The sequence below is a fragment of the Pseudophryne corroboree genome, chromosome 4 (assembly GCF_028390025.1).
Source record: "Pseudophryne corroboree isolate aPseCor3 chromosome 4, aPseCor3.hap2, whole genome shotgun sequence".
Classification (NCBI taxonomy): Eukaryota; Metazoa; Chordata; class Amphibia; order Anura; family Myobatrachidae; genus Pseudophryne; species Pseudophryne corroboree.
This window is the reverse complement of record NC_086447.1, coordinates 162431278-162452561: the sequence shown is the minus strand read 5'-3', so window position 1 is coordinate 162452561 and position 21284 is coordinate 162431278. Positions and strand designations below refer to the sequence as shown.

General features: G+C 45.5%; 1 protein-coding gene across 3 annotated transcripts in view; it reads left to right on the top strand.

The window, feature by feature from the left end:
* UGGT1 (UDP-glucose glycoprotein glucosyltransferase 1) overlaps positions 1 to 21284 on the top strand; it is a 381222-nt gene that overhangs the window by 81100 nt on the left and 278838 nt on the right. For all 3 annotated transcript variants that reach the window (XM_063915521.1, XM_063915522.1, XM_063915523.1), the window contains exons 4-9: positions 3422 to 3552; positions 4002 to 4114; positions 5388 to 5562; positions 12745 to 12841; positions 20720 to 20798; positions 20984 to 21084. In XM_063915521.1, coding sequence (XP_063771591.1) covers positions 3422 to 3552; positions 4002 to 4114; positions 5388 to 5562; positions 12745 to 12841; positions 20720 to 20798; positions 20984 to 21084 — 696 coding nt within the window. The remainder of the gene's footprint in view (positions 1 to 3421; positions 3553 to 4001; positions 4115 to 5387; positions 5563 to 12744; positions 12842 to 20719; positions 20799 to 20983; positions 21085 to 21284) is intronic.

Here is a 21284-nt window from a genome sequence, read left to right as displayed (position 1 = left end):
TAGCCGCATCACTATCGCCGGTGCTAGATTGGCCTGCATGCAGGCTCAATCTAGCGGGTCGCTCACTTCAGCGCTGTGTGAAGTGAGTGGTCCCTGACGTCCCCCCCCCCTGTACTGAGCGGGGAGGGAGAGATGTGTGCTGAGCGGTCTGTGTTAAGATTGCTCAGCACACCTCTTCCCCGTCAGTACTGGCTTTTAAATCTGCCCCACATTGCAGCATGGTTTCGCCACGGTTTAGAGTGGGATCAGTACTAAATGCCGCCGGCCGGAATCCCGGCGGTTGAAATACCGACGCCGGAATCCCGACCACACAATCCCGACAGGGGTGGCGAGCGGAACGCAGCCCCTTGCGGGCTCGCTTCGCTCGCCACGCTGCGGGCACGGTGCCTCGCTACGCTCGGCACACTATTAATTTCTCCCTCTATGGGTGTCGTGGACACCCACGGAGGGAGAATATGTCGGGATTGTGGCGGTCGGGATTCCGGCGTCGGTATTTCGACCGCCGGGATTCCAGCCGGCGGCATCTTGACCGCATCCCTTTAGAGTTACTCCTTTTTTTACATTAACTTTATTGCCATCTCTGAATTAGCCCCTATAGATTTGATTGTAGTATATTGTATTCAGTATCTATCCTGCTAATACTTCTTCTTCATGGTGGTATATGCAGTCATCTGGCTGATGTCACTGGTCTAAACTGAGATGTGGGAAAATCTTTGCATCTGTGCGTTCTGATATCAGTGGAAGTACAGAGCATTGCATACACCTACTAAAGGTGAAGTAGTTACAGCAAAGTTATAGTTTGTTACATCTGCTAGAGTGTGTAACATACCTGGCTACTTTTGTACTCCCTCCTTCAGGAGAAACACAGAGGAGAGATACAGCTGTGGTGGAAGGGACACAAATCGCATGCCGATCGAGAGGGGGTGGGGCCAATATGATGTGATGTTCATAGAAACACATTAAATTGGCCCCGCCCACTTACCATTTACCTCCATTTTGCAGCATTATCATCCTCCTAGTGCCCACTTCGCTAGGTAGTGGACAGGATGCGGGACGGCTGCCTACTCTTCCAAGGGTGCAGGGGACTGCCCTCAAATTCTGGAGTCTCCCGCACCTTCCGTCAGAGTAGACAAGTATGGAGCGTATCTAACAAATGATTACAGACATGATAGTATTTATGTTTACAGTTTCTGTTTTAGTGTATGAGGTAATGATAAAGCAGCTGTGCGTTTAACAGCATAGGGTACAGTAGTGTCACATGATTTTATATGTGCAGCTTGTGAACACATTCCATTAGCATTACATGTACGTTGTCTGGATCACATTTTCTGCATGCTTTGTTACAATTTATAGGTTTTGTTTTGTCTGGTCCATCTGTCTGATTTCTCTGGCTGCATAAATGTTCAGACTTTTAATAGATCAAAATACTAAAAAGAAAACATGAAATAAAAATGATCCTTCCTTTTTCATATTTGTTTTCCTTGAAATTCAGTGGGTGCAGCCAGCCTCGGTAAGCTGCTTTTTCAGACCATGAACCGCTTTGCTGGATGGAACAAAATGATTAAGGCTGGATAAAGTCCAGGAGCCAGATAGTCCATACATCTAAAATAATGACTGCTGTCGCCTAGCTTTTGGGTATAGTTTTATGGATGCTTATGTTGGCACGTCTCTCCTGGCTTCCAGATCTCACTGGCTGGCTCCTAAACTATACTTTTGTTTTTAAGTTTAATCCACCCCTGGTTTAAAGTCTATTGTCTGGGTTAATGTTACACTCTAGCTGCTGTGGAACTACACAGTCCATAAAAAAAAGAAGAGAAAAGAGTCTACATTTGGTGTATAATGGCCCTCATTCCGAGTCGTTCGCTCGGTATTTTTCATCGCATCGCAGTGAAATTCCGCTTAGTACGCATGCGCAATATTCGCACTGCGACTGCGCCAAGTAATTTTACAATGGAGATAGTATTTTTACTCACGGCTTTTTCATCGCTCCGGCGATCGTAGTGTGATTGACAGGAAATGGGTGTTACTGGGCGGAAACACGGCGTTTTCGGGGCGTGTGGATAAAAACGCTACCGTTTCCGGAAAAAACGCAGGAGTGGCCGGAGAAACGGGGGAGTGTCTGGGCGAACGCTGGGTGTGTTTATGACGTCAAACCAGGAACGACAAGCACTGAACTGATCGCAGATGCCGAGTAAGTCTGAAGCTACTCTGAAACTGCTAAGTAGTTTGTAATCGCAATATTGCGTATACATCGGTCGCAATTTTAAGAAGCTAAGATACACTCCCAGTAGGCGTAGGCTTAGCTTAGCTGAGCAACTCTGCTAAATTCGCCTTGCGAGCGTTCAACTCGGAATGAGGGCCAATGTACAGAGTAGAATTAAAATGTACCTTTTATTTTAATCACATTAAAATATTTTCAGAGAATGACTCACAGCGAAATATAGGTTAAAAATGTTAGAATGTGTAGAAATACAAAAAATTCTGTGGATTAAAAAATTAAAACGGTGTACCTTTTATGTGCATGTCTTTTTTATTAGGACTATTCAATACACCATAGTTCATCCCTAATATACTAAAATAATGTTAGGACTTCTAAGTCACCCTCCAATGGGGATCTGTATTTTTATGGTAACTCCTGTAAAATACATCCAGCAGATTACATATAATTAATTATGGTTGCAGATTATTCCTCTATAGATATTGTCAACAGACGCTATCGCGAGATTGTTCTCCAATTTCTTTGGACTAAAATATTAAGGCACCCATACTAACAATTATGCTGTCACTCCCAGTTATATAAATGCCCCTGGACATCAGGGAACTGATTCTCTAATAGGTGTGTTGGAATACTCCAACTTCATCTTGGGGATCAAATAATCCTAATTCAGAATAAACATCACATTGTGTTGAAGGCACAGTACAGTTCTAAATGAATTTGAATTGCTGCAAACAATATCTATGGAGGAATAATCTGCAACCATAATTAAATATATGTAATCTGCTGGAAGTATTTTATAGGAGTTACCATAAACATACAGATCCCCATTGGAGGGTGACTTAGAAGTCCTAACACTATTTTAGGATATTAAGGATGAATTTTTCTCGAACATAGGGAATGGTAGACAGAATTGTCACAGGGGTGTAATTATCATCGATGAAAATAAGTCCTGGTGCAACAGAACTTTGCTGTTTCTCTCTCTTAGAACCACACATCCCAGCATGCTCCAATAGCAAAACGGTCTTTCTGGGATGTGCAGTTCTACAGCAGCTGGAGTGCCACAGGTTGCATTGCCCTGTCAATAAGATGTAATGTCCAGTTTGCATATTTAAACTTTGGAATAAACCTTTGTAAAGTCTTATTGTATCAGTGGGAAATCTATGTACATATGTGTAATTTTATAACCATTTTGTATTGGCGCAGGTTCTGATTCCGCTAACTATAACTTATTGCTGAGCCACGCTGGCCGGCATCTCACACCTGTCCAGCAGAACCTGCTGAAGTTTGCCCTGTCTCTCCGCTCTTACTCGTCCACTGTACAGACGTTCCAACAGGTTTGTATACTAGGCACTTTCCTAGTCTCTGCACACTCCAAATGCTGATGTCTATACAGGGCCTTGCACTGCGCTCCGTGCCAGCCTCTTTCTGTGCTACAGGGTGTGTAAATAGTTGGAGAGGTTACTGTATCTGTGGCTGTAATACTTTGTTTTTCTTTTAGTAGAGACAGAAATGATTTTATATATAATGGACTAGTTACTATTAAATGCTGTTTGAATAGTTCAGTGTAGTAGAGATCTGAAGGGACTCAACAAGGTCTCCCTTGGGTAAAAGAAATAAATTATAATGTGACTGCATTTCAGAAAAGTATTCTAAAAGTATCACATCTGACAGCAATTTATAACGTAAATGTGAGTGCTTGGTAATGTTGCAGGGTTCTGTCAGTTTCATTCTTCTAGTTGGTACACTGGTACTCTGTGCACGTATCATTGTTGTTTGATTTCAGATTGCAGCGGATGAACCCCCTCCTGTAAACTGTGAAGCTTTCATAGTGGTTCATGGAGAGAAGACTTGTGACCTTGACATGTTGCCATCACTTCTCAGTACAGCTCTGGAGAGGTATGTGTGACTTGCTGGCATGCTCTTCTCTAGGCTTAGGCACCCTGTGCCTTTCCAACCGGTTTTACCACTTACTAACATAGAGGAAGTAATTCCACTACATATAATCCTGGGTCATTTATGTGTTGTGTGTGTGTGTGTGTGTGTGTGTGTGTGTGTGTGTGTGTGGGGATGCAATACGCAAAAGTTGTTTTTCATGGTACACTGATTTGACAATCATTGATTGACCATGCCCCGCCACGGTGGGGCTGCCCGTGACCATGCTCCACCACGGTGGGGCTGCCCGTGACCATGCTCCGCCACGGTGGGGCTGCCCGTGACCATGCTCCGCCACGGTGGGGCTGCCCGTGACCATGCTCCGCCACGGTGGGGCTGCCCGTGACCATGCTCCGCCACGGTGGGGCTGCCCGTGACCATGCCCCACCACGGTGGGGCTGCCCGTGACCATGCCCAGTGTTAGTGGGCTTAAAATCACTGTTGCTAATAGTTATGTGATGGCAAACTAGAACCTTTGCGTAGATTAGCCCGTTTTTTGTGGTCACTTAGTCATGCAAGCTAGTCGTAGGGAAACGCGGGGTGGGGGGAGGGGGAGATTTCTAGTTGCCCGGAAACCCCCTCCTCTTGGCCAGCAGCTGAAATTATGACAGTAGCTCTAGTATATAATATGATCACTAGAGCTGCTGCCACATGGACAGAGCACAGCTGCTGCACATGCCCAGTTGTAGCAGCTTTTCTTATCAAGTTTGCTGTGTATAGATCTGAGCGTAGCTGCCAGGAAGAAGAAACAGGAGCCTTACCATGAGGTGGAAGATAGTATGCTTAGAAATTGCAGTTCTGTCTCTACTTGTTCTATTATGTTTGTGTATTTATTTATTACAAGATGTTTAACCTTTTCCTGACTTATTTTATTTATATTAGTTAAATATGGTTGATACAGCCTATCCTATAGACGTGTATTGTTTTAAATATGAATATTGTTTTCCATACAGTGTCCAGTTATAAAAAGACCAGTGTGTACATTAATGTCCACGGTTGGTGCTAGGTTCTTCTACGGCTCCCCCAGACTCCCACACTTGCTCCAATGTTCCTCAGAGTGGGAGATTGTGGAATTAATTTGGAACCTCCCTCTAGAAATCCTGCGTTTGCCCCTGCTGGTGCTAACATACAGTAGTATTGAAGCTTTGTTACAGTATTTTGTTCGGTCATAGTTTACATCTGCACTGCTTTTTTCTGTTCAATCACTGAGCTAATTTAGTTTCAATTATTTGGCCAGGTCGAAGCCTTTCTTGTTCAAAGGAGATCACCAGTACCCGGGTACATCACCGGACCGTCCAGTAGTCATACTTTATGCTGAAATTGGTTCTGAAGAATTCTCCAGATTCCACCAAACTCTCTCCCAGAAGGCTCGGGCAGGGGAGATTTCCTATGTACTCAGACACTATGTTCTGGTAAGAATCACTAATATATTGTGTTCTCTTTTCTCTATCGTCCTAGTGGATGCTGGGGTTCCTGAAAGGACCATGGGGAATAGCGGCTCCGCAGGAGACAGGGCACAAAAGTAAAGCTTTCCGATCAGGTGGTGTGCACTGGCTCCTCCCCCTATGACCCTCCTCCAAGCCAGTTAGATTTTTGTGCCCGGCCGAGAAGGGTGCAATCTAGGTGGCTCTCCTAAAGAGCTGCTTAGAAAAGTTTAGCTTAGGTTTTTTACTTTACAGTGAGTCCTGCTGGCAACAGGATCACTGCAACGAGGGACTTAGGGGAGAAGAAGTGAACTCACCTGCGTGCAGGATGGATTGGCTTCTTGGCTACTGGACATCAGCTCCAGAGGGACGATCACAGGTACAGCCTGGATGGTCACCGGAGCCTTGCCGCCGGCCCCCTTGCAGATGCTGAAGTAAGAAGAGGTCCAGAATCGGCGGCAGAAGACTCCTCAGTCTTCTAAAGGTAGCGCACAGCACTGCAGCTGTGCGCCATTTTCCTCTCAGCACACTTCACACGGCAGTCACTGAGGGTGCAGGGCGCTGGGAGGGGGGCGCCCTGGGAGGCAAATGAATACCTATTTTGGCTAAAAATACCTCACATATAGCCTCCGGAGGCTATATGGAGATATTTAACCCCTGCCAGAATCCGTTAAGAGCGGGAGACGAGGCCGCCGAAAAAGGGGCGGGGCCTATCTCCTCAGCACACAGCGCCATTTTCCCTCACAGAAAGGCTGGAGGGAAGGCTCCCAGGCTCTCCCCTGCACTGCACTACAGAAACAGGGTTAAAACAGAGAGGGGGGGCACTAATTTGGCGTTAGAAATATATAAAAAATGCTATAAGGGAAAACACTTATATAAGGTTGTCCCTATATAATTATAGCGTTTTTGGTGTGTGCTGGCAGACTCTCCCTCTGTCTCTCCAAAGGGCTAGTGGGTCCTGTCCTCTATCAGAGCATTCCCTGTGTGTGTGCTGTGTGTCGGTACGTGTGTGTCGACATGTAGGAGGACGATGTTGGTGAGGAGGCGGAGCAATTGCCTGTAATGGTGATGTCACTCTCTAGGGAGTCGACACCGGAATGGATGGCTTATTTAGGAAATTACGTGATAATGTCAACACGCTGCAAGGTCGGTTGACGACATGAGACGGCCGACAAACAATTAGTACCGGTCCAGACGTCTCAAAAACACCGTCAGGGGTTTTTAAAACGCCCGTTTACTTTAGTCGGTCGACACAGACACAGACAGGGACACTGAATCCAGTGTCGACGGTGAATAAACAAACGTATTCCTTATTAGGGCCACACGTTAAAGGCAATGAAGGAGGTGTTACATATTTCTGATACTACAAGTACCACAAAAGAGGGTATTATGTGGGATGTGAAAAAACTACCATAGTTTTTCCTGAATCAGATAAATTAAATAAAGTGTGTGATGATGCGTGGGTTCCCCCCGATAGAAAATTATGGGCGGTATACCCTTTCCCGCCAGAAGTTAGGGCGCGTTGGGAAACACCCCTTAGGGTGGATAAGGCGCTCACACGCTTATCAAAACAAGTGGCGGTACCGTCTATAGATAGGGCCGTCCTCAAGGACCAGCTGACAGGAGGCTGGAAAATATCATAAAAAGTATATACACACATACTGGTGTTATACTGCGACCAGCGATCGCCTCAGCCTGGATGTGCAGAGCTGGGGTGGCTTGGTCGGATTCCCTGACTAAAAATATTGATACCCTTGACAGGGACAGTATTTTATTGACTATAGAGCATTTAAAGGATGCATTTCTATATATGCGAGATGCACAGAGAGATATTTGCACTCTGGCATCAAGAGTAAATGCGATGTCCATAACTGCCAGAAGATGTTATGGACACGACAGTGGTCAGGTGATGCAGATTCCAAACGGCACAAAGGTGTATTGCCGTATAAAGGAAGAGGAGTTATTTGGGGTCGGTCCATCGGATCTGGTGGCCACGGCAACTGCTGGAAAATCCACCGTTTTTACCCTAAGTCACATCTCTGCAGAAAAAGACACCGTCTTTTCAGCCTCAGTCCTTTCGTCCCTATAAGATCATATCTGCCCAGGGATAGAGGAAAGGGAAGAAGACTGCAGCAGGCAGCCCATTCCCAGGAACAGAAGCGTTCCACCGCTTCTGACAAGTTCTCAGCATGGCGCTGAGACCGTACAGGACCCCTGGATCCTACAAGTAGTATCCCAGGGGTACAGATTGGAATGTCGAGACGTTTCCCCTTCGCAGGCTCCTGAAGTCTGCTTTACCAAGGTCTCCCTCCGACAAGGAGGCAGTATGGGAAAAAATTCACAAGCTGTATTCCCAGCAGGTGATAATTAAATTACCCCTCCTACTACAAGAAAAGGGGTATTATTCCACACTATATTGTGGTACTGAAGCTAGAAGGCTAGGTGAGACTTATTCTAAAATTTTTTTTGAACACTTACAAAGGTTCAAATCAAGATGGAGTCACTCAGAGCAGTGATAACGAACCAGGAAGAAGGGGACTATATAGTGTCCCGGGACATCAGGGATGCTTACCTCTATGTCCCAAATTTGCCCTTCTCACTAAGGGTACCTCAGGTTCGTGGTGCAGAACTGTCACTATCAGTTTCAGACGATGCCGTTTGGATTGTCCACGGCACCCCGGGTCTTTACCAAGGTAATGGCCGAAATGATGATTCTTCTTCGAAGAAAAGGCGTCTTAATTATCCCTTACTTGGACGATCTCCTGATAAGGGCATAGTCCAGGGAACAGTTGGAGGTCGGAGTAGCACTATCTAGGATACTGCTACAACAGCACGGGTGGATTCTAAATATTCCAAAATCGCAGCTGATCCCGACGACACGTCTGCTGTGCCTAGGGATGATTCTGGACACAGTCCAGAAAAAGGTGTTTCTCCCGGAAGAGAAAGCCAGGGAGTTATCCGAGCTAGTCAGGAACCTCCTAAAAACAGTGCATCATTGCACAAGGGTCCTGGTAAAAATGGTGGCTTCCTACGAAGCAATTCCATTCGGCAGATTTCACGCAAGAACTTTTCAGTGGGATCTGCTGGACAAATGGTCCGGATCGCATCTTCAGATGCATCAGCGGATAACCCTATATCCAAGGACAAGGGTGTCTCTCCTGTGGTGGTTATAGAGTGCTCATCTTCTAGAGGGCCGCAGATTCGGCATTCAGGATTGGATGCTGGTGACCACGGAGCCCAGCCCGAGAGGCTGGGGAGCAGTCACACAAGAAAAAAATTTCCAGGGAGTGTGATCAAGTCTGGAGACTTTTCTCCACATAAATATACTGGAGCTAAGGGTAAATTTATAATGCTCTAAGCTTAGCAAGACCTCTGCTTCAAGGTCAGCCGGTATTGATCCAGTGGGAAAAACATCACGGCAGTCGCCCACGTAAACAGACAGGGCGACACAAGAAGCAGGAGGGCAATGGCAAAAACTGCAAGGACTTTTCGCTGGGCGGAAAATCATGTGATAGCACTGTCAGCAGTGTTTCATCCCGGGAATGGAAACTGGGAAGCAGACTTCCTCAGCAGGCACGACCTCCACCCGGGAGAGTGGAAACTTCATCGGGAAGTTTTTTCCACATGATTGTAAACCGTTGGGAAATACCAAAGGTGGACATGATGGCGTCCCGTCTGAACAAAAAACGGGACAGGTATTGCGCCAGGTCAAGAGACCCTCAGGCAATAGCTGTGGACGTTCTGGTAACACCGTGGGTGTACCAGTCGGTGTATGTGTTCCCTCCTCTGCTTCTCATACCTAAGGTGCTGAGAATTATAAGACGTAGAGGAGTAAGAACTATACTCATGGCTCCGGATTGGCCAAGAAGGACTTGGTACCCGGAACTTCAAGAGATGCTTACAGAGGTCTTATGGCCTCTGCCGCTAAGAAGGGACTTGCTTCAGCAAGTACCATGTCTGTTCCAAGACTTACCGCAGCTGCGTTTTGTCGGCATGGCGGTGGAAAGCCGGATCCTAAGGGAAAAAGGCATTCCGGAAGAGGTCATTCCTACCCTGGTCAAAGCCAGAAAGGAGGTGACCGCACAACATTATCACCACATGTGGCGAAAATATGTTGCGTGGTGTGAGGCCAGGAAGGCCCCACAAAGAAATTTCAACTCGGTCGTTTCCTGCATTTCCTGCAAACAGGAGTGTCTATGGGCCTCAAATTGGGGTCCATTAAGGTTCAAATTTCGGCCCTGTCGATTTTCTTCCAGAAAGAATTGGCTTCAGTTCCTGAAGTCCAGAAGTTTGTCAAGGGAGTATTGCATATACAACCCCCTTTTGTGCCTCCAGTGGCACTGTGGGATCTCAATGTAGTTCTGGGATTCCTCAATTCACATTGGTTTAAAACCAGTCAAATCTGTGGATTTGAAGCATCTCACATGAAAAGTGACCATGCTCTTGGCCCTGGCCTGGACCAGGCGAGTGTCAAATTGGTGTTTTTTTCTCAAAAAAGCCCATATCTGTTTGTCCATTCGGACAGGGCAGAGCTGCGGACTCGTCCCCAGTTCTCTCCCTAAGGTGGTGTCAGTGTTTCACCTGAACCAGCTTATTATGGTGCCTTGCACCTACTAGGGACTTGGAGGACTCCAAGTTGCTAGATGTTGTCAGGGCCCTGAAAATATGTTCCAGGACGGCTGGAGTCAGGAAAACTGACTTGCTGTTATCCTGTATGCACCCAACAAACTGGGTGCTCTTGCTTCTAAGCAGACTATTGCTAGTTGGATGTGTAATACAATTCAGCTTGCACATTCTGTGGCAGGCCTGCCACAGCCAAAATATGTAAATGCCCATTCCACAAGGAAGGTGGGCTCATCTTGGGCGGCTGCCCGAGGGGTCTCGGCTTTACAACTTTGCCGAGCAGCTACTTGGTCAGGGGCAAACACGTTTGCTAAATTCTACAAATTTGATACCCTGGCTAAGGAGGACCTGGAGTTCTCTCATTCGGTGCTGCAGAGTCATCCGCACTCTCCCGCCCGTTTGGGAGCTTTGGTATAATCCCCATGGTCCTTTCAGGAACCCCAGCATCCACTAGGACGATAGAGAAAATAAGAATTTACTTACCGATAATTCTATTTCTCGGAGTCCGTAGTGGATGCTGGGCGCCCATCCCAAGTGCGGATTATCTGCAATACTTGTACATAGTTACAAAAATCGGGTTATTATTATTGTTGAGCCATCTTTTCAGAGGCTCCGCTGTTATCATACTGTTAACTGGGTTTAGATCACAAGTTGTACGGTGTGATTGGTGTGGCTGGTATGAGTCTTACCCGGGATTCAAAATTCCTCCCTTATTGTGTACGCTCGTCCGGGCACAGTACCTAACTGGCTTGGAGGAGGGTCATAGGGGGAGGAGCCAGTGCACACCACCTGATCGGAAAGCTTTACTTTTGTGCCCTGTCTCCTGCGGAGCCGCTATTCCCCATGGTCCTTTCAGGAACCCCAGCATCCACTACGGACTCCGAGAAATAGAATTATCGGTAAGTAAATTCTTATTTTTACACACCGTGATTATGGCTGTCAGGTCTATTGTTTCATTCAACTTTACAAACGGTATCTAATCCTCTCATCTCTGGGTATTTGTCTAAAGATAAGAGGTGCAAGTACATTTTCTATTATATCTTTTTTACATAATCTTTTCTACGTTTTTGTCCCTTTTTCCATTGTTTGAATTATCCTAAGGCATAGGTTCTCAAACTCTGTCCTCAGGACCCCACACAGTGCATGTTTTGCAGGTAACCCAGCAGGTGCACAGGTGTATTCATTACTCACTGACACATTTTAAGAGGGCCACAGGTGGAGCTAATTATTTCACTTGTGATTCTGTGAGGAGACCTACAAAACATGCACTGTGTTGGGGTCCTGAGGACCGAGTTTGAGAACCTGTGTCCTAAGGGAACAATTCATTTGGAAGAACTTTGTATGTTTTTATTTGCCTGAAATCTAGCATCAACCGTCTTCCTGGTTTTAATTGTTTTGCTTTATCAGCTGTTGTCCTTCTAACGTGTAAGGGGAGGCATTCTTTGTTATAAGGTGTTTTTATAAACTACATTTGTGCCTGGCGGGAAATATGACATTATCTAGACCACAGGTTCTCAAACTCGGTCCTCAGGACCCCACACAGTGCATGTTTTGCAGGTTTCCTCACAGAATCACAAGTGAAATAATTAACTCCACCTGTGGACCTTTTAAAATGTGTCAGGGAGTAATTGATACACCTGTGCACCTGCTGAATTACCTGCAAAACATGCACTGTGAGGGGTCCTGAGGACCGAGTTTGAGAACCCCTGATCTAGACTGTTGTGATAATATTACATATTATTTTATGTAATAGACCTATACAGTACTAACTAGCACAGGTGATTTTAGGGTTAATGTAAGCTCAGCATAGTAGTCTTCTCTTTCATCACATGGTAGTAGAGTATTTATTTATTTTTGTCAACCTTGTCTTCCCTGTATATTAGGGTGCATCAAACGCCCCGACTTTCGGAATGCTTGCTGTCCCTATTCTTAAAATGTACCTTTTTAGCATAGAAACAACTGTGCAAATTTTTGTTGTTGTACGATTTGACTTAGGTGGTCCACCTCCACACCTAAAAAGAACATAACAAAGAAAGGGAACAGCATGAAGCCTCATGGGCCTATCGTGGCTGTTCCCATCCACATCACAAATCTTTAATCAAATCATTATTTCTTTTTCAGATAAAATAAATAGAAATTTATAGAAATAAATAGAAATAAAAAAATTAGAAATAAATAGAAATCTTTAATCTTCAGGGGCATGGTGGGCCACATAAATATCATCTCAGATTCAAAATTTGTATGCAATATATCCTTAACAATTCTAAAAAATGTAACATGGGGGACAAATCATTTTTCTTATAAAAATTCATGGGGCGTTTGATGCACCCTACTGTATATTTGTGTGTGTATAATATAATTTGGGCAGCCGCAGTATTCCTCTGTACATGAACCTGCGCACATTTCTGTTGCACATATACGGGCAGGCTGATTCTGCTTGTACCTCTGTAGGCTGAGAGCAGAATTCGCTTCCATGATGTATTTCGCACATTAGGCAGTGCTCCATTGCGTCATGTTTCATCTAATACAATGTATTCCTGTCCCCAGAATCCTAAAACAGAAAAGGTTTTCCTTTCCGGTTACGGTGTGGAATTGGCTATTAAGAGCACGGAGTACAAAGCTAAAGATGACACACAAGTGAAAGGTATCATCTGTATGAAATTATCATTATTGCACCTGCTGTAATGTAGACACTATTGCTGCAGTCGCACCAAGCATCCCTTCTCCAGGTCCAGTGCGACTCTGCTTGTGCTGAATGTTTTTGTCTTGTCTTTTTTTTTTTTTTCTCTCTCGAAATATCCGTCTTCGTCGATAGGCGATACAACAAACCTGCTCCACTGCACTGTAAAATTCGATATGTGACACTTGTACATCTGTGTGCTTCTGAGTCTGTATATGAAGCACACAGGAACTTGGCATGAAAGCTAGGCGTGGCCCACTCGTGCCAGGCATCTCAAGGTCCATGGCGTCTTTAGGCTAAGTGTATGAGGACACAATAGTAGTGTAAATTGCATGGTCCTTCCACTCCCTTGTACCTATAAATGTTTAGCAGTCATCTTCTTATTGTGGGCAAAGAGGCCTCCGGATTTTTGTCTTTCATTTTATTGTTAATATAGGAAAAATGAATTATGAGGTAGACTAAACAGGATGATGTGCGCCTCAGGGTGCCTGCTGCACAGGTCAATAAATCTAGGAGGATTGCCCAGAATCCTCTCTGCTCTCTTATACCCCTTTTCCACTGCCTTAAAAAACTTGGGTTTTTGCATGTGAACTTGCAGCAAACGGGGTTTTTGCTCACTGGAAAAGGGTCCCGAAAAAAGCTGGATCCAATTACCCAGGAATCCAACCTGCATAGCTTGCAGGGTTGGACCCGTGTTAAGGGGCCGTGTAAACCATTGACGTGTGGTGAGGTAAATGGCTCAGGAGGCACTGGCTAGTACCAGTGCCAGATTTACACACAATATATGAGCCCAAGTGTTTATGTGGAAATTATACAGAGGTGCAGCAGTAGGCTCTGCCTCACTTGGCCACACGTCACTGGCATAACCGGGTATCTTGGGTCATTCGATCCGTGGCTCTTTTACAGCATCGTGATTGGTCAAAAAATAAAAGATCTGCACGGTGACTGTGGACAACTGTCATCAAGGAGGGAGAGATTACTGCCTCCCTGCAGGGTCTGGACCGTTCTCTCCCTTACCGGTGACAACCTCCCAGACAACCCAGCCACGTGGGGGTGCAGGTCGCCGGTCTGCTCTGGTTGGCGTACAGAGGAGATCTGGCACTTGGAGATGATGTCGTCTGTAAGCACCGGCACTGCACCCGCGTGCACTGTGCACCGCTCCAACCCAAGAATATCCCTGGTCAGCACCGCAGTGGGAGCGAGTTAAGTTAGGGATATGACCTGACTTGGAACCGTGTTCTAACCCTGGACTTTGGAATGGGTGCATTACTGTACAGTCTGTTGGCCTCTTGTATAGTACAGTGTGTATTTGGAAATTCCATTGTGTTTTACATGAGCATATTACTGTATACATATAAAATATATACGTTATGGTAAGAACTTACCGTTGATAACGGTATTTCTCCTAAGTCCACAGGTTCCACAGGATAACATTGGGATATGATGAAGCGACAGCGGATTTGCACCTATCGGTCAAAGCTTTTTGGCCTCACAGCATGCAACGGGCCAGTCCATATATGCCCGGTTCCTGGCTTAGGCAAATCAGTTGTATTTCCAAAGCTCAAGGCAGGAGCATCATGCATAGCCCTAATCAGTCGAGAAGAACACACCACACCCTTCCGTACAAGAAGGAAGAAGTTAGTGAGTAAAAGGATCCTCAAGTCAGGTGCGTCAGGGTGGGATCACTGTGGACTTAGAAGAAATACCGTTATCAATGGTAAGTTCTTACCATAACGTTTATTTCTCCGGCAGGGTCCACAGGTTATCCACAGGATAACATTGGGATTTCCCAAAGCAATTTAGTGGTGGGGAAGCTCCTGATTGGACAGGAGAATCCTTCGCCCGAATTCAGCGTTGTGAGAGGCAATGGTATCCATGGCATAATGTTTAATGAATGTGTTAATGGAAGACCATGTGGCTGCCTTACATATCTGTTCTACTGAAGCACCACGTTGTGCTGCCCATGATGGACCTACCTTACGAGTAGAGTGAGCAGAGACATTAGCCAGAACAGAGAGATCAGCTTAAGAATATGCTTCTGAAATTGTCATCCAAAGCCATCTTGCCAGCGTCTGCTTATCAGCAGGTCATCCTCTCTTGTGAAATCCGTAGAGAATGAAGAGAGAATCTGTCTTTCTGATGGCACTGGTACGATCCACGTAGATCCTTAAGGCACAGACCACGTCCAGCGATGCATCTCCCGCAGAAAGGCCCGGTACCTGAAAAGCCGGGACTACAATTTCTTTGTTAAGGTGGAATTTAGACACTACCTTAGGAAGATACCCAGATCTAATTCTGAGAACTGCTGTATCTGGATAAAAATCAGAAATGGGGAACGACACGACAATGCCTCTAAATCTGACACTCTTCTAGCTGATGCCACGGCCAGTAGAAAGAGAACTTTAGCTGTTAACCATTTAAGATACACTTTATTAAGTGGTTCAAATGGGGCAACTTGAAGGGCCTTTAGGACTAAATTTAAGTCCCAAGGCACTGTAGGAGGAACAAAAGGAGGTTGTATATGCAGCATTCCCTGGAAAAAAGTACGCACATCCTGTAAGTTGGCAATTTTCTTTTGGAACCATACAGTCAGTGCAGGCACTCTCAAGGAAGCCACCTTCAAACCTTTATACATTCCTGCCTGAAGGAATGCTAAGACCCTGAAAACTATGAAAGACTTAGGGTCCATTTTCCGTTCACTGCACCAGTGAGTATAGGTTTGCCATATTCGGTTATATATGCGAGCTGAGGAAGGTTTCCTTGCTCTGAGCATTGTTTGAATTACCTGTTGTGAGAATCCTCTTGACTTCAGGATAGAGGTTTCAAGAGCCACGCCGTCAAAGACAGTCGATCCAGATGCCTGTGATAACAAGGACCCTGCATCAGTAGATCTGGACGTTGAGGGAGCAGGAGTGGTGCATCCATTGACATTCTCTGCAGATCTGTTTACCAATGCCTTCTGGGCCAAGCCGGAGCTATTAGTATCACGGCATTCTTTCCTTGCTTTATCTTTCGCACCACCCTGGGTAATAGGGTGATAGGAGGAAACGCATAAGCCAGATGAAAGTCCCATTTCACCGACAGGGCATCTACAAAGATCGCTCTGGGATCCTTTGTTCTTGATCCGTATGCGAGAACTTTGTTGTTCTGACGGGACGCCATGAGATCTATCTCTGGCTACCCCACTTGTCTACTAGTGTCTGGAAGACCTCCGGGTGTAGAGCCCATTCGCTTGCTTGAATGGCGTGTCGACTGAGAAAATCCACTTCCCAGTTAGGACTCCCGGAACGAACACTGCGGACAAGGCTGGATGATGAAGTTCTGCCCACTTTAGTATGCGACTTACCTCCTTCTTCGCTTTTCGGCTGCCAGTTCCTCCCTGATGGTTGAGGTACACTATCGTCGTTGCACTGTCTGAGCGGATCTGATCTGTTTTTCCCTGAAGAATGTCCTTTGCCTGAATCAGTGCCATGTATAGGGCCCGAAGATCCAAGATATTTATTGGCAGGCAGCCTTCTTCCTTGGTCCATTGCCCCTTAATACACACCCTTCCTGACACTGCTCCTCAGCCCTGGAAACTGGCATCTGTTGTCAGAATTTCCCAATCTGATATCCAAAAGGGTCTCCCCTTGTCCAGATGGGATGTCTTTAGCCACCAGGCTAATGATCTTCTTTCTTCTATCGTAAGAACCATAGTCTGTGTTTTTATCGTCTGATGCAGCCAATTCCATTTGACAAGAATCGGATGCTGCAGAGGCCTCGAGTAGAACTATGCATACTCCACCATGTCGAATGTTGACACCATCAATCCCATCCCACGCATTGCTGCGTGAATAGATACCTTTTGACTGTGTAGCAGTCCTGAATCCTTGACTGAACCTTGGCTATCTTGTTCGGGGTCAAATTACTCTCTGAAGTTTGAATCCAGTACATCCCCCAAGTGAGTCGTCCGCTGTGACTGAACCATAGACGATTTTGCCCAATTTATGAGCCACTCGTGCCTTTGCAGACACGTTATTGTCTGTTGCAGATGACATAGGAGCAATTCCTGCGGATGTGCCAGGATTAAGAGATCGTCGAGGTATGGAAAAATTCTTATCCCCTGCTGGCGGAGATAAGCTGCCATTACACCCATAATCTTGGTAAATACTCTGGGGGTTGTGGCTTTACCCATAAGGTAGGGCTTGGAACTGAAAAGGCTGTTGGAGGATAACGAACCTGAGATAACACTGATGGGACAGTGCTATAGGAACATGTAGGGAAGCATCCTGTATATCCAGGGATACCATATAAACCCCTGGCTCCATGGCCAAAATGATGGAACGTAAAGTCTCCATATGAAACCGAGGTACCCAAATATATTTGTTCAGCACTTTGAGATTGAGAATGGACCGAAATGACCCCTTTGGTTTCCGAATTAGAAACAGGTTGGAGTAAAAACCCTGTCCTCGTTGTGCAGAAGGAACTGGAATGAAAAACTCCTGACTGAAGCAATTTCTGAACTGCGTCTTGCAAAGCCCTGGCCTTCGTCTCTACCCGAAACGGCCTGGTTCAAAAAACTTTTGAGGAGAGTGCTTCTTGAAGGCAAAAGCATAACCTAGAGATACCGCTTCCTGCACCAAGGCATGTAGACTGCTGCCAGATCTGTGCAAAATGAAGAAGTCGGCCACCCATCCTGGGATCCTCCAGGTGGAGGCCCGCACCATCAGGCTGATGGCTTATTATCTGTTTTACCAACCGGTCCTCTGGTAGCCCAATGCTTTTTAGTCTTACCAGACTTGTTGTATTGGGACTGCCTGCCATCACTTTTTCCTTGAGACCGAAAGGGCCGAAAATCCATAACTTTAGGTTTGAAATTGTATGTGGTAGGAAACGTTTTACCTTCTTGGACTCATTCGGACTCCAAAATATCTCTCAATTCTCTACCAAAAAGAATATATCCAGAAAAAGGCAAAGATTCCAAAACCACCTTAGATTCTGAATCCGCTTTCCATGTACATAGCCAAACTGCTCTACGAGCAGCTATTGTTGAAGCTGATGCCCTGGAGGCAATAGTACCAAATATCCAATGCTGCTTCTTCCAAGAACCTTGCAGCCTGTTTTACATGTTGTATATGGGATTTTTGCTATCTAGATGCTATTTAAAAATCCCCCTCCAATGCATCAGCCCAGGCAGCCACTGCCTTTGCCATCAAAGCTGAAGCCATGGCTGGCCTTATGACTGCCCCAGACAGGGAAAAAATGGTTTTTAAAAAAACATCCAGTCTCCTATCTGTGACATCATTTAATGATGTTGAAGGCAAAGGTAATGTAGATTTTCGCACTTATCGAATCACATGCGTATCTACTTTAGGAGCCACCTCCCTTTTAAAAACAATCCCCAGCTGGAAGAGGATAATTGGAATTCCATTTCTTAGGAATTCTAAACTTCTTATTGAGTGTAGCCCAAGCCTCTTCCATATTTTCCGTCAGCTGATCTGACCCAGGAAACTCAGTCTTAACTGTTTTGGGAATTTTAAACACAGGTGCCTTGGTTTTTAACACATGCTCTGCTGAATCCCCTAAGGATAGAATGGCTTTCATTGCTTTAATTAACTCCGCTATATTCACTGAGCTGAGACCTTCCTTCTCCTCTTTGTATTCCGAAGTAGAATTTATTGAGCTTCCATCCTCCGATGAATCCTCATCTGAAACGTGTAGCCTGTGAGGATGAAGATTTACTTACCACTGGTTTATCATCCTGTTTCTTTTGAGAGGCTGCTGCTGGAAGTGATAAACCGCAGGTGGGAAGCTGCATGTAAGGGTAAATCGTGTAACCTATCCCTGGTACTGGAGTTGGAGGAATTATCCGTTCAGCTATACTGGATAATGTCTGTGCAAACATAACCCATGGTGTATCAACCTGCACCTGAATCTGTCTTGTATTTTTCAAGAGACCCTGGTGAAAGCTAAAACAATTTGCACACAAACCATCTTGAACCAGATCCTGAGAGGTTAACACAGCTTTGCAAGACAAACATGATATGAGTGTTGGTGTTGTTGTGAGTGTATCACCTTTTGATGCTCTTAGACATGATATATAATCAACACTTCCACAGTGTAGTACACAATTTGTCACTGTAATCACTTTAAGCTTTTTAAAGTGACATACAGCATTGAGTGTCGGAATAGAAAACACAGACAGAATATATAGTAAAGTCAGCAATCACACTAGCAGTCAGTCACATGTTATATATTAGTATAATAAGCAATATGAGCACATCATCAACTACAAATACATTTCAAGTAGGAGAACATATTTCTGAATTATGTTTAAACAGATCTACCGTATTCAGACGCATAGCGAAAGAAACAGTAATCGTATACAGACTCATATGCAATAGGCACTTATCTAACTCTTCTTACTCAAAAAGGTAGCTAGAGACTTATTGCTGTATTACCCGCTCAGTAGAGTGGGATTCAGGGAGACTCACCCCGCTTCCAGGACCGATCAATACGTTTGCGAACGCTGAGTGGATCCAGACGCTACTAGTGTACACTGCCGCTCCATGAACCTATAGTGGACACAGACGCTCTGTGAACACAGATGCACCAGTCACACAGTCGCCTATGCTGCGACTGGGTCCCCTTCGTGTACAACGTCTGAGACGGATGCGGGAAAACAGTTCATGGCGGGAGACTCGGTGGAAACTAGTCATGAACTGGGGAGAGGGGCGACCAGGAGAGCGTCTGACTCCCCACTGGTGACATCAACCCTAGGGATCGCGGCCTCATACTATTCCTGGAGCCTCTGATCCTTAAGGCCTAGCGCTGGTGCACCCGAGGTGGCAGCCGTGTCAGCGTCTGTTTGATAGTCTCCTCCCAAAACATTACGTTCGTGTCCGTATTCCCCTCCTAAGCGGAACCAATGCCTTACCTGCTCCCCGTGCTCCGGCCACAGCCTGGTAACGTCTGCTGGACCTGCTAGTATATCCAACACAGACGCCCGCCGAAACAGCACTGTACTCGTGGGTAAGTGTTGTCGCGTCCCGGCGGAGAGTTGTTGGAGCGTCTCTTTCTAATGTACGTATAAGACGCTTTTTAGAAAGATCACTCAAGAAAAAATAGTAAGACTATAAAAATAAAATAAGAAAGCTTAGAGCTGCTTAAAACCAGCAGCCCTCTGACCATGGTCCGGCTCCTGCCTCACCAAACAAAAAACTGATTTGCCTGAGCCAGGAGGTGGGGATATATGGATGGGCCCGTTGCATGCTGGGATTCCGAAAAGCTTTGACTGATTGGTGCAAATCCGCTGTCGCTTCATCATATCCCAATGTGGATAACCTGTGGACCGTGCCGGAGAAATAGAGAAATACCTGTAGTAATATTTTATTATTACGTACCTAATCTGTCTCTTTGTAGCAGAACATGCAGTGACAGGTGATAAAAAAAACACCTATCCATTATCATCATCAGTGCACGCTTACACCAGCCCTTTTTATATGTCCAACAGCTCTGCATTGCCCGCAGTTACACTTTGCCTCCTTGTGTATGCCCCATTGCCACCCAGAGTTATGCCCCTACAGCCACAATTAGAGTGGGAGGTGACTAGGTTGTATAGGGCTCTGCATGGGTTCCTGTGTGCAGAAAAGAATATTGTGCTCTGGAGTAGAGAAGCTTTGTTTTATATACTCACATATTCTGACTAGTGCATAAAGCGGTGTTTGCATTGAGCCACTTCCACTGTATGCACACACTACTCTTACTGTGGGTCTCTCATTGTTTGATAGCTACAATAAGCAATACTCTTCTCTGATGAATTCACATGTTATCTGTTCATCCTGTGTTTGCTGTCTGTTCTAGGGGACAATGTGAACGCCACAGTGGTGGGACATAATGATCCAGTGGATGAGGTGCAAGGGTTCCTGTTTGGGAAGCTCAGGTACAGCACTCGCAGCGTTAATGATAGGGATATTTACATTACAAGCTAGGAGGAAGAGAATGGATGTAATAGATATATCTGTAGTGTCTATTTATACAGCTGAGTAGGTTAAACAAAAAACGCAAAGGAACATTGGGTTACTTCTCATACTTCAATATTCTGGATAATGGGCTCTTGTGTTACAGGCAGCTCTATCCGGAACTGAAGGAGCAGCTGAAAGAATTGAGGAAACATTTAGTGGAAAGTACCAATGAAATGTCACCTCTGAAAGTGTGGGAGTTACAAGGTACACAATGCCTTATTCAGGTCTCCTAATGTTAGGCTATTGTTTCATGTGTGAGGGACTTTTCTATTATCTGTCTTGTTGTTGGGGAAGTGAGTGTGCGCATATCTGCCTCTTCCCCCAGAAACCTGGCACACAGCGCTGGTGGGTTTCCCCTAGGACCTCAATGGGAATGTACCATTTAACAGGAGTCAATCTGTACT